General features: G+C 40.7%; 1 protein-coding gene across 4 annotated transcripts in view; it reads left to right on the plus strand.

Annotated features, from left to right (window-relative positions):
• gria4b (glutamate receptor, ionotropic, AMPA 4b) overlaps positions 1 to 17,265 on the plus strand; it is a 103,930-nt gene that overhangs the window by 47,815 nt on the left and 38,850 nt on the right. For all 4 annotated transcript variants that reach the window (XR_002042899.2, XM_019274802.2, XM_019274803.2 and 1 more), the window contains exons 3-5: positions 2,478 to 2,717; positions 12,499 to 12,683; positions 16,433 to 16,486. Coding sequence is in view for 3 of the 4 variants with exons in the window: in XM_019274802.2 (XP_019130347.1) it covers positions 2,478 to 2,717; positions 12,499 to 12,683; positions 16,433 to 16,486 (479 nt within the window). In the remaining variant the exon portion in view is untranslated. The remainder of the gene's footprint in view (positions 1 to 2,477; positions 2,718 to 12,498; positions 12,684 to 16,432; positions 16,487 to 17,265) is intronic.

Here is a 17,265-nt window from a genome sequence, read left to right on the forward strand (position 1 = left end):
GACTAAAAGATGCTAAAATGCTGCGTGGAGCTGAGGGTACTACAGAGTCGGGATATCATTCTGTCTTGCTTTTTCACTAACAATCCAGTTTTCATATAAAAATGTTGACTAAAGCTGTTTTGATGGCTCCTTATGGACACTGCAGCTAGTTAAATCACCAAACAAACATCCACGAGTGCATTGATACAGTCAGTTTGCAGGTTTGGCTACTCAACTGTAGCACAGTGAAGACCTTAAAAACATGTCAGCATCCCTAAGGTAAATGCTGTGGCTATATTATTTGATATTAGTACAAAATTCAGTCCATCATTGACCTTTAAGCTCCATAGTTTTGTTCAGGACTAGGTGTCCCTGCTGCGGATTTTTTTGAAATTCATTCGCTGGCTTCAGGAGTTCTCCTGCTTCACCTGTTCTCAGTGTATGTGCATATTGGATCATGACTGGCTTTCAAACCTGCCGTGAAGTTATCTTTGTGCGTGCACGTCTTAAACTCAGATTTAGTCTGAGCTGAGAAAATCTCCTCCTGCACAGTGAAGGTCAAACATTCAACTGAAGTTATAATAAGCAAAGCACGCTGCAACAAAACGATGACTTGTCAGTTTCAGATCTGAGTTGGAGTTTGAGATAACTCACAGTTTTTTTTTAGCGCCAAGTGCAATTCTTTGGATCAATGACGATCTCCCCAGTCAACGCAGAGACTAACTTTAAATGAGTCATGACACAAGGACAAGTAAGCTTTATTACGACAAAGCCCACAACAGCACAGTGTTGTCTGTCGTGTTTTTCCTTATACTGTAGTTCCTGGCACCTCCGTGTACCTTAATTGTGTCGACAACAGTAGCAGTGTGGCTCTCCTCGCTCTGTCTCTTTGATTGTTGTCTTGTTTGTCTCACTGAGGAGGAGGCCCCTCTCTCTCTCTCTCTCTCTCTCTCTGTCTCTACAGTAAAATACTGCACTCTGGATGGAAACAATGGGTTTGTCAGTAAGGTAGCATTCTTGTTTGCACCCCCCTCCTCCATTTTCCTTGAAACATCTTGAGCTCTTCCTTCAGTTTGCCGCTCGCTCTGATTCTCCTCGCACCCGGAAACTGGCAGAGGATGCTCATTATCTACCCTTTCTCTTGTTGTGTGTGTAAAAAAAAAAAAAAGGGGGCAATTATAGTACGGATCTTGTAGACAGCCAAACCGTTCTATAATGAGGAGATCTCCTTAAGCAGCACACACTGCGTATGCGTGTAGTAGACGATGTAAATGCAAAGTTTCCATTTAATTCAAAGTCCGACCAATAAAACACAGTAGATGCAGGTTCACTTTGTGCTGTTTTGATGTCATGAAGCAGCGCAGCATGATTGTGATGTGTTTAGTTAATAGAGAATACGTCCTCTGGAATATATCTACACAACAACGAGGGGGATGATTCAGTGCGCTGCTCGGAAATGTGGGTACTGTTGTTGCTGTTTAAATGAGGGACGAGAACAGCTTTTGAGATGAAAGCATCAGAGGAAACGGATGCGTTTGGTTTTGATCTCTGTTTACCGCATTCAGCGGTTCTCTTGAAAGGATTTAAAGTGGTAATCAGTGGGATAATGGTTTGTTATTTTGTCTCCAGTCGTGGTGCCAGGCATTCAATGCTGGGTTGATTTTTGCACCGCATTTCCCGGCCATCAATTGTCATTCAAAACAGTGAGCGCTGTTTTGTCTTCATCGTCTGTTCAGGTGCATTTGTCAAATATAACAGCTAACACTGCTCATAAAACTACCCAGTTCTTCTTCTGTCTATCCGAAGAAAACTAGAGGCATCTCTTCATGTGTGCTGGCACTAATTTCTTGGCACTGTGCCAAGATTTGTATCGTTTAAAAGATGTGTTTCTCTGGAGATGTGTCCTTATTGTGTGTGTTGTTGTTTTGCATCTACACGATGAAATTATCATGGGAGAAACATGCTTAATATAAGATGAGTAAACTGATTCACAGCCTGACAGTGTTGTGTCAGTGTTGCTTGTTGTTTCACCGTAGTCATCGGGTAAGACGATGGGGTTGCAATCACCAACTACAACGCTAGATGCCACTAGATCCTACACACTGGTCCTTTAAATTTAATTTGTGACAGATTATTTAGATTCATTTATATAAGTAAGAGGTTGGACCTGTGATGGAAGATGTTGAGCAAATTTAGGACAATGAAATGACTTAAGTACAGTATGCTGACAGGAAGGTTATGATGAAAAAACTGATTGTATAAAGAAATTAAAGGTGCTATGAGTCCTGATGGGTCCAGGTTGTCCTCCTGGCCCTCTCAAAAGTTATTTTTTGGTTTCATTTAGCTACTTTCAATGTATGTAAATCCCCCCCCCCCCTTTTTTTTTAAGTTTCACAACCAAATTGTCTAAAATTAATTTTATTTCTTCTCTCCTCTCCCATCTTTACTAGCTATATCTGCTTATTTATTAATGGATTTTTCATTGTTCTCTTCACCAGTCTGTTCCCAGTACTCCCGTGGTGTCTTCGCCATCTTCGGCCTGTACGACAAGCGTTCGGTCCACACGTTGACATCCTTCTGCAGTGCCCTGCACATCTCCCTCATCACACCCAGTTTCCCCACCGAGGGTGAGAGCCAGTTCACTCTGCAGCTTCGGCCGTCCATCCGGGGGGCTCTGCTGTCCCTCCTCGACCACTACGACTGGAACAAGTTTGTCTTCCTGTATGACACCGACCGAGGTGAGTGATGAAGTTGGCCTTTCCTTTTGAAAGCTTATGTAAAAGTACTTGAGTGTTTGTACTTACTGATCCCTCCCTAGCTGTTATCTGTAATTAAAACGTAATGTGGTGATGCTGACATGCATGTCATGGTTAAACAACCACCATTGCCAATGAAAAGTCTCAAGAAATTATGCTAATGGGGTAAAGTTTTACTCACGCTACGTTTAGGTGTGTTCACTGACTTCCTTCCTCACTCTCTAATGTATCCCGGAAGTCATTAAAACTAGAGGACAGGGTAAAGGGCATATGACAGCAATGACATGCACACACAGGCACATGGTTACCTTGAATGCAATTATGGATTTCTCTGGGTTTGAACATTGTTGGAAACGTGGGATAATGTAAAGTTTGCATGTTTTAATAAGTAATGAAACTTATTATATCTTTAAAGATATACACTTTGTTGAACTGGCAGAATTATTTCCCATAATTAAAAGGTACTATATACAGTAAATGTCTGTCAGAAGCAAAGTGTATAAGGCAGCACAATGTTATTATACTGCCACAAATCTCATATAGGCAGGAGGTCAGGGTGATTCATGTGTAGGCATGCAAATTGCATTTTATCCTTGTAGCCTATCTTCCACCAACACTTAGCATTGGTTTCTTTTAACCATGACCATGATCCTTTAGTTGCTTTAACTTAATCATGCCTATGAGGACAGCTATGAGGACGTGTTGGATTATGCCCATAATCTTTCTTTTCTCTTGTAATGAATTTAATTTCAAATTTTGATTTCAAACGCTCTCAAATACAAAGGTTAACCTTTAAAAATTTCAAATCACTTGCAATTATTGTTGAAATCTGTCGGCAGGCGGGTATGTGGTATTTCTATGGTGCTCTTTCTCGTGCCCGTTACACGGCGAGCACAGACGTGTGAATGCACGTGCCTCTAAAATAATGACTGTTTTTTTGTCCACAACATGTCTTGAGGCCACTAAACAATCAATATTGCACTGCAGCTGCTGTTAAAAGTGTTGTGGATAGTGTTGGACCTCCCTCTGTATCTGCCTCTGGCTTGGTTCCCCACCTGAGGATGAGGACCTTGTATTTCTTTCTCATCCATGTGTGTTTCTTTCTCTTTGCATTTTTTTTTCTTTCCCTTTTCATTTTTTATATCACCCACCCAATTGCCTCACTCTTACCACACACACACACACACACACACACACACACACACACACACACACACACACACACACACACACACACACACACACACACAGTCAATAGGTTTGTACTTACTCCACCACCCGTGTCACATTTCCATTACAAGACAGAATGGACATGGGCTACTGCTTGGATCACATCTCCACATCTCGCTTTCATACATTTTCCAGAAGGTAGTCATGGGTTTTTATTCTTTCTCTGTGCTGCTGTGGGCACTGCAGTGAATGAGCAGATTGGTTGTATGGGGGCTACAGAGTGAGCATGGTATCAGGAGTCTCCCTTTCTCTTATCTCAGGTCGTACACGCTCGACTGGGTAAAAAGCCTCCTCTCAACAAGACCAGCTTGTATCTGATCAACAATTGTTCCTTGCTGTAGGACTGTGCTGCCCTATAGGCGGGCTAAGCACACACAGCCTGACTTTTAGGTTGCTTGAAGCCTCAATTTGGCATCACAACTGATTCAAGACCAGCATTAGTCTGTGACAGGAGGACAGATGATGTTATTGTTTGGTATAAAACACCAAAAAGAGACTGCGATGATTATTTTAAATGCTGGACACATAATGTCAAGTTCAAACAATGAGAAGAAATGAGCACTGGTCTTCCGCTTAGTGTGAGAATTTATATTTCCAAATATCCTGATGTGACCCTGAAAGTGGCGCCCTTGATCGATCATTCTAGACATTTATTTTGTAGCAAAGTCCACAACATTTAGAAAATAGGAAGAAAATTGTAACATTAAAAAAAAAAAGAACCGAGACTTCTGTGGCGTATTGACATGTGACACATTCAGGCCTGTCAAAGCTGATGTGGAGTGACACATTTGTAGAAATACAAGCACATCTGTTCCAGACAGATGACTGATGGATGTCTAAAACTCTGCTCAAACTCTTCAAAAGTGGTGTCAGCACATGTTGCCCTTTAGTCTGCAGTCTGCACTGTGTTCGTGTCGATGAGAGCTCGGCTGTAGCTTTAAATGTGAGGAAAAAGAACATTTCATATGTTCAAATTTAAAAGTCTCACTGTGTAAACTTTCACTTGTACTCCAGCAGACTGTGGTCCTAAAATGTCTCTCTGACCTAATGCATGCCCTGTTTCCCTATCAGTAAACTATGTTGCTAACGGTTATTGCATAGTACTGTATTTGTCAAATCTATAAATGTTTTTTGTTTCCTTAACTTTTTTTTAAAACAGTTTTCAAGCTTTACATTAAACAAGCTTTTCCTACAGAAAAACTTAAAAAAATCTCTCCGGCTCTCCACTTAAAATATGCACAGTCCATTTTTGATAAAAGCAGCATCAAGCTGTGCAGAGCCAGACAGGAAGTCAGACACATGACCAGCATAGAGCATCCAGTCATTTTCAAAATAAAACACCCGTGCTGACTCCCAGTCTTCAAAAGCAGAAGTAGGGGTAACTTACCCATGGTAGAAGCACAAAAATCAAGTCAACTAAATCAACAAAATCTGAGCAAGTCAATCAAATTGGGCAGGCAAAATGCTCTGGTGGGCTATGAAGTCATGCAGAGGACATTCCTGGTGGGATCAATGCTCCAAGGTTGTTTTTTTTATTATTATAGTTTAATAGATTCATTAAACCTTTAACTCAAAGTTATGAAAACAGGGAGACCACAGCAGTATGTTCGAATAGACTCTGTGGGTTGCATTCGGATTAATTAGAACGATTGCGTGTTCGCTGAATTTGCTCAAGCTTGATTTTTTTTTTTTAAGTGACAGCTCTACTGATAGTCTGCCCATGGTGCTGAAGTCAGTCAGCGGCAACTTATTTCAGCTGACTGATCACTGATGTTTGGGCTCTGCCATTGTGTTGAAGTTGCTGTCATCCTAACAGTGGGAAACGCTGGCTGTCAAGGATGTGATATATACTGGATACCACACAGCAGATATAAAAAATATGACTACCTCACCATGGGTACTTTTGCTAGCTATGGTTGAAAGAAATGTGCTGATGACGTGGAGTTTTTTCCAATAGTTCTTCATGTGGTATTTCTTTTAATGTATTCAAGTAGTTTTTCAGTTGTTTCGTAACTCCTTCTTCTCCATAATTTGTCTTTCCTCTTTATAAATGTCTTATTTCTGCATTTCCTTCCTTTTTCGTGTCCCTTACTCGTTTATTTTGCCCAACAGTTTTAGCTGATCATTTGAAATCTTTTTTTGCTGCCTAGCATTGCATGAAAGCAAATTTCTGCACAAGCATTTTTCACAATCCTAAAAATCATGAGCCGTTCTTTCTGCAATGAGCTGGAAAAGCTAAATGGAAATCACTATTACTGCATGAGCTCAGGCTCCATCCTTCAGATTATTATTATATTTTTGTATTTCTGTAGTTCTGGAGTTCTTGTACTGCACACTCTGCTCATAAAGTAGCTGTGTGCATACTGTATTGCTGAAGAGGAACGCTTACATATTTTAAAACCTCAAAATATGTTGTGAGGTCTGTCTTTGTTAGAGGATATGAATGTGTGAGTGCATGTCAGCATGGCTCGACTGTATATGTATGTGTTAATGTTCTGCATGCGCATGCAAGTGCTTTTCAGAAGGCTTTTGGGTGTAGGATGCAGCATTTTGGCCTGAGGATTTTTTTTTCACACACAGGGCCAGGCATTCATCCAGTATTGACTATAATGTAGAATCAGCCCACGCATGGCTGAGCTCAGTCAATGAGCGCCAGTCTGATTCCCTGCATCAAAGCACCAGAGATACAAGAGGCTAGATACTGTAGCAATGTGTCAGTGCGTGTGTACGTGAGCATGTGTGCGGTTATAGTGAGTGCTGTTCCTATTAGCTTTCCTGGAATTCCTGTAATCACATACACAAAGTCACACAGAACACAGAAAAAAGATAATACAAGGTAACAGCAAATACAAAGGGGAAAGGAGAAAGAAAGAGGTGAAGATCGGAGAGTTGAAATGACATAAGATGAAACCCAGATTTAATCCAGAAAATGTTTGTAGAGAAGAGGAGAGGAGATGCAGTGAGAGTACAGGAAACACGTAGGAAAGCAAAGGAAAAGAGGGAAGAAAGAGGAGAGGAGAGGAGAGGAGAGGAGACATAGACATAAACATAGAGAAAAGGAAAGAAAGGAACGGAGGTGAAATGGAGAGGAGAGAAAAGGAAATAAGAGGATATGACAAGAAAGGAAAGAAGGGGAGGAGGCAAGAAATGAGGTGAGGGAAAATGAAATAAGAGGAAACTATTGAAGAGGAGATGAGGAAAGGAAAGGAGGAGAGGAAAAAGGTCAAACAGAGAGAAAGGAGGAGAGAGCAGAGGAAAGAGAGAGGAAAAAATATGATGAGGAGTGATAAAATGAAGTGAAGAGCCAGAGAGAAAATAAGGGAGAAAAGGGGAAGAAGAGGAGAAAGCAGGAAACAAGAAAATCTTTCTCCTGCAGGTGGACTGGCGGCAGCAGTATGTACAGGCCATGATGAATGGCTCTTTTTAAAAGCATAAGCCACTCTATGTACTTTTTGGAGAGCAGGAAGTGAAAAAAAAGATGACTGACTCAATGAGGAAGGAGAAAAGGACGGAGGCTCGGTACACAAACATTGACAGCTTGCATCACGTTGGACAGTAAAGGCGAGACAATAGGGAGGCAAATATAGAGGAGAGGCAGAAATCATACACATAAACCCAGACTCTTCTCTCCACATGCTGCAGCTGCTTCCATCTAGTGTCCAGCTCCGCTCCAATCAGCACGACACGCTCTAACATCAGTCCGCACATTAGCCCGTGGCTGTGTCTTTGACGCTGATGCTGATTGCGGCTGGCTGCTGCTCCACATACAGCCCCAGGGCCTCACATTTATCAGCTGGTAATCAGCTGGCCCTTTGCACGCTTTACTTGCCTTGACTGCCGCCACTGCGCTTCCCTGTTCATGTGCTGTGTACACCATGCTGCACAACAGGACATGATGGGATATCATATTGTTACATACAGTACAAGCAACTCGCTCATGCTGCTGATTTGTATCTGCTGGTTTGGGTGGTGGTAACAGTGTGAATTTTGATTCCGGATCTGATAGTCTTTTGATAATAAATGTTATGAGGCAATGGTAGCCTAAAATGCGTGCTTGTGCCCGGGAGGTCTTTACTAGACCAGCAAGAGTTACCCCGAGTGGGAAAAGTGAAAAAGCAACGTTTGCCACTCCCTCATTACCACCACTGAGGTGTTCCTGTAACCTTGGAAGGCAGTTGAACTCCATCTTGTCAGGCTTCAAGCTGTTTGTGTCTGAACACAGTGGTTCACACTAATTGGTGTTCAATGAGGAGCTACTACGCTATAGGCTACGGGTGTGGTTTAACGCTAGGTGTGTGTGAGAATAACAACATCAGCAGCTCAGTCAGTTCCAACAGCGTAGATGCTGTTGGAACTGCAGAGTATTTATTCAGTGAAAGATTTTTTTCTTTTTTCTCTTCTTCCTACTGGCTTCAGTATACAGTAAGTTTCGTAGGTAGAAGTTTGCTCGTGATAGACAGATGGTTCATCCAATTGCTTCCCAAGTGCAGTTTCCGAACGATGATGTCTCAGATGGCTCTGTGTAACAAACCATGATTGTCCAGCAGATCACTCTGTGGTTGTACCGGGCAGCATCCAGGTGTGAATGTGATCAGGGATACCCCACCTCTCGTCCAAAGTCAGCTGGGATAGGCTCCAGCCCTACCATGACCATGAAGTGGTTACAGATAATGTATGGATGGATGTGTATTTTTAAGAGTTTTACAAGGTTCTCTTTTTAAACAAATCACTTATAGTGAGTGTTTTCAACTAAAAGTGGTAAATATTATCGCCAATATTACTGTATACATATGTGCCATAGCATAACAGGCTTGACTGACAAAGCAACAGATGCTACAGGGGACGGGGCTAAACACTGTGGATAGTTCAAATCATAAAGGGCATTTCCACCACTTAATATTAAAATGTAGGTTATAATTCACACTATGCTGCCAGACCCCTTTGCCCGTAAAAAGATTGATTCTATACCAAACCAATATGAGCACACCGGTGTAATGACATAAACTATGGTTTCACACCAGAGCGCACTAACAGTGAGCCGAAACAGCTGCTCATTTGTAGCTGAAACAGCTTCAGTCAATACAGTCAATAGCAGCAAAGTAACTGAAGCTACCACAGGGAGTCGTATTTAGCCTGTTAGTCGTTAGTCCGTGGTCTGCTCAGAGTCTGTCTTTGTATTATGTTTATTTGTTATGGACCGTGTACAAAAACCTTCATTTCATGCAGTAAGAGGAGACGCTTTCTATCAGATTTAGTTACCAGCTACTATCTCACTGCAGTCCCTGGGCAGGTAGAAAGTGCCACAAAGTAAATGTTACAGTAAGGAAATAAAATCAGTTCACAGCAGGGGAACTGGAGACTTTGAATGTCTCACAAGCAGCCTTAGTCGTATTCTGCTTTGGGTTTTCCTCCTTGCAGTACAAACACACAGTGTGAACATGGGCTCATATTGATCAATTACTGCTCAACTACTCAAATTACTACTCAACTACTGCTCAAATCTACTGCCTGTTTAAATTGTGCACAAAATGGATGAGGTGGGTAATCTTTAAGAGACGTGATTGATTGGCGCTAGGATTGTCAGTAACTACTGGATGTATGGTCGGTTCAGTGCTTTTCCACCTCCTGCCATCACCAGGTCAAAACATCGACATTCCCATCAACCTTTGCTGTGCTTTGTTTAGTGCTAATTAGCCAATGTTAGCATGCTGACACACTATGGTGATAAATATGGTAAACATTAAACCTGCTAAACGTCAGCGTGTCAGAATTGTCAGTGTTGAGGAAGCACTATGACCTGCAAGGTGAAGGTCATGTGACTGACAGCTTCATTAGCATTGTCACAAGCTAATCGGAGATTTCCCATGGAGCCAAATACACAGACTAAACATTATTTAAACATGAATTAAAATAGAATTAATCACACAGAGCAAAGGCATTTGTTTTTTTAATTAGCAGATGAGAATAAACGGAACAGTTCGTGTGATTTTGGTTACTTGCAGGAGGAAAAAACACAACAATAACAATACCACACAGTCTTCAGACTGGACAAAATCTCACTGAAAACTTGAAGCCGTTTAGATACTTTATTTCAATGGCATTGTGATGCCAATATATCTTTCTTACATGTAAAAGGTTATACATGAGTTATGTTTCTTGGCAAAAGTAGTAAAGAAATCAAATCATGCACTGAAACAATCAATCTTATTGTGTAGGTTTAAAAGTTAGATTCCATGCAATATTACCGACTTTTTTACATTGTACTTCCACCTTCAACCATGTGTCAAACCACAAATATAGTGTTATAATGTGTAACATGTGTCCATGTTTTGGGCCCAGGGTGACCTTTGTTGCATGTTGTTCCTCATCTCACTCTCCTCTCATTTCCTTCCACAGCTCAGATTTCCAATAAAGGCATAAAATAAAATGAATGTGAAAAGAATGTGTCTGTCCCAAAGGTCCTGCACTGATACCAGCTTCTTTAATGGTAAAAGCATAACATGCAACCCCATTTGTCTTCTGTTATAACCGACAAAGTGAACAATTATTGCGTCCCATTTGGCTTCCCAACAATTCTGGAGTTGTAGCCAAAATGTCATGAACCAGCTCTCCCTTTAGGGGTAACTGGGGATGATGTCTTGATGACACATCCATGTGTGAGTATGTGTAATGTGTGTGTGTGTGTGTGTGTGTTTTTTTTTGTCCATTTGTCTGGTTGAGTCGCCTCAACCAGCAGTCCCTCCTGGCACAGACATTGCTCTAATGGGGAGCAAGAGGCTGGGGAGGAGATAGAGGAGGTGGATAGGAAGCCGGGTTGCCAGAGCACAGGTTAATCCACTAATTGGGAGCAAAGGGAGATGGGTTGCCAGATTGTGATGGCCACCAGGAGGGGCCGTTTAAGGGGGACATCTGTTCCTGCTGGAGAACAGCCGCCCTCACAGCTCCCTAGTTTCCTCTCTGACACTCATCTTCTTTATACACAAACCTGACAGTGAGGGTCCCTCCCCTCTCAAGAGTCTAGTGTTACATCCCACTCATGGAGACAAGTCTGTTTCCCAGACTGGACCAAAAGCCAGGATCCGGTTGGAAAAAGATAAAAGCTTTATAGGAGTTTGCTCCAGCTTGGTGTCTTTTAGATGGAAAATAGTTTGTTTTGCCAAAGATGTTGTGTCAGCTAAAGCCAGATTGTGTTTTAAACCAGCAATTATGAGCATGTGAGCAATGTGTTTTTTGGAATACACATTGATAAATGCACCATATTTCAGCCAAGAAGCAAACACATTCAGGAGCTGTTACACTGACTAAACTAAAAAGCATTTAGGGAGCACTCATGTTGAATGTGACAATAGAAAAGGTGGAGAAAATTTTAATCTGCATCAAAAACACACAGAGACACGTGGGATATATGCAAGTCTTAAGTACAGTAGTTTTTTAGAAGATAATTAAATTAAAAATATTCATTTTAATAAAATTTAACATTCTGAAAAGTACTCCTAATGTTTTGATGAGTGTGTACACATTTTGTTTGTATCTTACAAACGTACGCCAGAATTAGGACGCATGTGTAAGTGCACAGTCATGCAGAGAACAAGAGATACTGCTGTTCTACTGATTTTACATATTGCAGCCATAGCGAGTCAAAAAACGTACAAATGTGCCAACAAAAGGTAGTGAATAAGAAGAATGCTCACTGTCAAGAAGAAAGAAAAGAAGATGAAGAAAATACAAGAAGTCACACTGTTTTTCTGATAAATACTGAATGAAAACACACTTGTGAAAGAAAAAACAAAACAAAACTCCAGGGTGCCTTAATTCAACTGGAACTGCAGAAGAATCCACACAAGAAACTTGTTTGTTAGCTTGATGCCAAACTCTCCACAAAACTTTAAAACATGTGACCTTCTTTTTTTTAAATACATTTTGCATATTAACAAACAACAACAGGACTAAATGGATCGTCTTATTCAACTCTAACCTGATACACCAGATGTTTCTTTACGCAGAAACTTCTGCAAAGTCATCCTTGGAGACTAGTTGGATGTCTGCAACTATCTGTTCCTCACAGGATGCTGATTGTCCAAACCACTGTGATTTGGACACATAGCTTGAAGCCTGGAAAAATGGATTCTTGTGTGATCTCAGTTAATCCAACCCTAATGAAGGAAAATCTGGGAAACTCCTGAACTATGTTTAGTGTTTTTAACCTTCACTGCCAATATTTCTTTCTACAATATCTGCATATGATCACTACAGTATGGTTATGGTTGAGGAATTATCGTGGTTATGTCTTAGAGGTCTGTAGCAGGACACACAAGTTCTCCTTTATGAAAGACAACCGTTGTCACCTTGTTAAAGGACACACTTCTTCCAACATTGGCACTGAACGTTGGCCAATATAAACATAATTAAGGGATATCGCCTGAAAATATCGTCATTGAAACTGTCCTTCACATTGATTTGATGTTAAAACATTAATATGCATTATGATCCAATAAATAAATGTGTCCTGTCATCTTGTGCCCGACTGCATCAGGATATGCCATCCTGCAGGCCATCATGGAGAAGGCAGGACAAAACAACTGGCAGGTCAGCGCCATCTGCGTGGAGAACTTCAATGACGCCAGTTACAGACGACTGCTAGAGGATCTGGAACGGAGACAGGAGAAGAAGTTTGTGATCGACCTCGAGGCGGAGAGACTGCAGAACATGCTGGAACAGGTGATGCCACCATGACAGCATTTTCTGTTCAAAAGAGCAATCAGCCATTGCAAAAGTTGAGCACTAGCTTTTTAAAGTATATTAGGTGCTATTCATGTAAGGTTGTTTATTTTAACTTTTTGAAGTTTCATAAGTGGCGTTAAATGAGTTATTTGTTTTGAGACAGCGGTGGCTTGAACAGACTTTAATCACATTGTCTAGGCTAGTACCCTGAGCGATCAAACCAATTTGCAGCACATACCTGTAGACAAGTCCAGCTATATATATACTATACTGTACAACTACACTGAGGAGAAGAAAGAAGATCTAACATATTAACTAAGTCACAGATAAAGAGGATTTAGTGTTGCAAAGAGGAGGAACTTCACCTGTAGTGTGAACAGAGCTACAACATGAAAGTTGCACCCCAACTTTTATGGTGGTTGATCTGCTGGATTTTTAGCTTCACTGGTTTCTTATTGTGCTGACTTAGCAAATCAACTACTAGCTGCTTGTGGCTGCCGTCTAAAGTCGCTAGTACTAGTAAAAGTTGTTAAATTGACGGATCCATATGGTTCAGGCAGTTTAGAAATGCAGTAAAAATTGTAAATGTCCACGACGGATTACTACAATTTGTTTTTTTTTTTATTGCCTCTGGCCATCAGTATGATTGGGGGTCAGGGAACACGAGCAGTCAGACAATCAGACGGGTCAGCCAAAGTTTTTGGGATGGGAAAACAAAGGCAAGCAGTAAAATCATTATCCAAACTGTCCATTACAGTTTCGCACTGATGTATTACGAGAACTGGATACTGGACTCCACAATGCTCTTCTCTCTTCCTGGTTTGCTTCCATTCACATGTTCATTAGTGTCTTATAAATATTGTTATTCGATGATGTGAAATGCAAAGTGAATTACCTCCTTCCTTTTTTGTGTGAATTGTGGTCCATGTGGAAAATGAGTTTTGGGCCACAGGGGACTTTTTTTGTTCAGCACTGGGACAAATGGGCATCAAGTCTGACCTCTCATGCCACATCCAGCTCTCTTAATACATCAGTGCGGTTTAGTGTCAAACCTCCTGGTTCAACTTTAACCTACTTGCTGTAATTTATATAATCGGGCTAAACTGCCCTACTTACAGTAGACTTCTGATGGCTGCTCCTGTTTTTTTTTTTTTTTTTGCCTGTGTCTAGTAATATCTCTACAACTGACTTAATGAGCATCATGTTGTCTTAAATGGCAGAAACAATGAACAAAACTATGAAATTGAACTTGAGTTGTAATAAATCAGAATTATGCTTTAACAGTGTTTTTAAATAGTTTCCAAGAAAATGAAACAGTGCAGAGGAAACTATTTGATAAGTTGTGATGAAGAGAATATTTGTACTCTGTGTATAAGAAAGAGGAAATTAATGAGACATGTTTCTGAACCAAAATCCAAAACTCTTTATATTAGCTGACCATAAGATCAGTAAAATCACCTTAATTGCTATGTTTATTTCCCGTTCTGTGAAATGCAGTGACAGTGTTCCAGAAATTAAATATCTACAAAGAACAGAAGTGTAGACTTTACACACTTACTCAATGTTTGTTTTACTCTGTTTTCTTGTTTTTATATATATATATATATATATATTTGTGTTAATTAGAAAGTTTTGAGCATGAAAACAGCCTGTACTGATCTCCGGTGGTGTTATTTGGCATAAGCACACTCAGAATATGATGTGTTTCTTCCTTCCTCCTCCTACTCTTCCTTCTCTTCATCCTTCCATCTTTCCCTGGGGCAACTGGTGTCTCTGTAATTGTTCAATTATTCAGGAAATCTCCGCTCTGACATCTGTCATACTTCTAACAATTTATTTTGCAGATGTGTGTGTGTGTGTGTGTCAGAGACTCTCTTTGCCCCACAGAGCAGCAGAAATCCTGCTTCATCTTTGCGTGATGGCAGTGTACACAATATCTTAGAGATAAGAGGATGTGATGAACTCGCATTTAAAGTGTGTGGGATGATGCACAGTTTTGTTACCCACGATGTGGTCACTGCCAAAGACATAAACATTTTATCCTGCATTCATGCCAACTGTCATCCTGTTTGTATTTACGTATTGCCAAATTGTCCTGATCCAGGACAAGGATTTGAATACATAATTGGGCCTTATTAGCTGCGTATTAACAGCACGGTCTGTACATATCAAGGCGTATAAGCAACCAGATGCTACTTTAAATGACAGAGCATGAAATCTCTGAATGCAAACCTGTTTCATTCGTCTCATTGCAGCTAATTTGCAAGTTGTACAAACTGTACCATAGCTGTTCAGTGAACAAAGGAATGAAGCTTCATTAAAATCCAAGAGGTGTTTAAGATAACTAAATGTCACTAAAAGGTGCTATGAAGCCTCCTTTAAGATGTGCACCTTGCTATGGAAATATTTCATGTTGGTTTCATGTCTTTTATTTTTAAAGTCAGGATGGCTGGAGCTGTAACAACATGGCACGAGCTATTAAATGTCATCACACTAATGTAAAGGCTGCAGCAGCACAGCGTTAAATGCATTTTCTGTTCTGCCGATGTAATAAATGTAATCTCTTATGTGCAAAATACCAGCTTGATAAAGCATGACATACTGTGACAGAGCCAGTTATAACTTTAAATGATAATGAAAAACACAACCAATAATAATCATACCAGCACTCCCTCCTCACAGATATATTATAAATATCCAGCGAAACACAGCGTGTGAGCAAACTGGAGCTTCTCATCACTCTATACTTGTGCAGTGTGGGGCTTTTTCTATCTGATAAATGGCGAGCTTGATGAGAAGTAGGTGATTCACCGTGAGAAGTGAGTGCAAGCGATGGTCATTAGTTAAGTCTTTGGTGCCAAAATCAGTGTTGCAGTCTGTGCGGGAACAGAAAAGTCTCATCTTCCTACATATCATTATTTTTCCAACTCGGCACTATTCTCCCGAGCTCTGACTTCGCTTCCTCTCACACCAGATGTCAAATATGACATGAGCGATGTGGCTTTTTCTCTTAATGGTCCCGTCATGTCTGAGAGAAACCAGTATGAACATTTACTGTATGTAACAGACGTCTATGCATGAATGACATCACTTTAACAGATGCCAGCGGTATTTCATTTAATGTATTTCATGTCTAAAAAGAGCTTCATTGGTTGGATTTTGAGGATGTCAATAAACCATGTAGTATAATGTGAGTAAACCACACACATATTGCCTTTTATTTAACCTTTATTTAACCAGGAAAAGTCCCACTGAGATAAAAAAGAAATCTTTTTTTTTTAAGGCCAAAAGTGGCAGTAGAGCAAACTAAGAACAAGTACATGCTCAGAGTTTGACAGCAATGAAGATGAACTGATATCAATTTAAAACGTTTTTTTTTCTTTTCAGCTTAATTCACACGCTTATTAACTGCACGTCCAGTGGGATTTTTCCAGCAGATGTCAGCTTTCAAACTCACTTTTTGTCACAAGGATGCAGAACTGTGGTCCTATGTATGTGTGTGTTGTGTAAGGGTGTCGAGAAGCATTGTCATGTCTTTGAAAGCGTGAAGTGTTTACTTCCTCCGTTACGTACTGACATGACTGCCCGTTCATTTGTTTAGACGTCCGATCTTTTATAGATTAAAGCTGACGGTCCCACTGTGTCAGGACACACACTCGCCTGTCACATGCATCATTTACTGTAATTAACGTGTGCTATGCTGTAATCCAGTCAGATTAACGCTGAGTTCTGCTCCTCCTCCTCAGATTGTCAGTGTCGGGAAACATGTCAAAGGCTACCATTACATCATGGCCAACCTGGTGAGGGAGAATCACTGCTGATGGTTTTTCTTATTTTACATGTTCTTCACACCATCTCTCTCATTGCCTAATGCTAATTTGGGGGCGGTAGTAGCTCAGTCCATAGAGACTTGGCTTGGGAACCGGAGGGTGGCCCGTTCAAGTCCAGCATGGACCAAAATATGGAAAGTGGACTGGTAGCTGGAGACCTCCTGGGTACTGCCGAGGTGCCCTTGAGCAAGGCACCGAACCCCCCAACTGCTCGCAGGGCGCTCCACCATCTCTCTCCACATTGCATGTCTATGAGCCCTTGTATGTGTGTTTGGGGTTAAAATGCATGTAAACAAAAACTTGACTCAAAATGCTTAATTATATAGCTGTCTCAGTCGTTTGTGGGCCAGTATTTATTTCTCTTCCGTAGCTAATCTTGATTTCATAGTGATCGTTACTCCCTGAAGTCAAGTAGCAGAAATTAAGTGACAATATGGAAATAATACAGGCTCATTTTTGGATAAGATAAATATGCAAGACTATCTTTATATGTCACTGTTTATAACACAGTGCATTTATCCTTTGATGCATGGCACATATTTAAAAAAAAGCACCACTTTAGTCCATTTCTACTCAAAATGAGGACTGTGGATTTCATCCCTCTATTGGAATCACATTACAAAGGGATTTCTTCAAGGCCGGTGTACACTTAGGCATGTAGGTAGTGTGGGCACCTATCCTTTAAAACTGTTTAGAAAAATGCATGGGTTACAGGATCAGGGATTTGAATTCATAACCATGGAAACCAT

The sequence above is a fragment of the Larimichthys crocea genome, chromosome III, assembly GCF_000972845.2.
Source record: "Larimichthys crocea isolate SSNF chromosome III, L_crocea_2.0, whole genome shotgun sequence".
NCBI classification, from domain to species: domain Eukaryota; kingdom Metazoa; phylum Chordata; class Actinopteri; family Sciaenidae; genus Larimichthys; species Larimichthys crocea.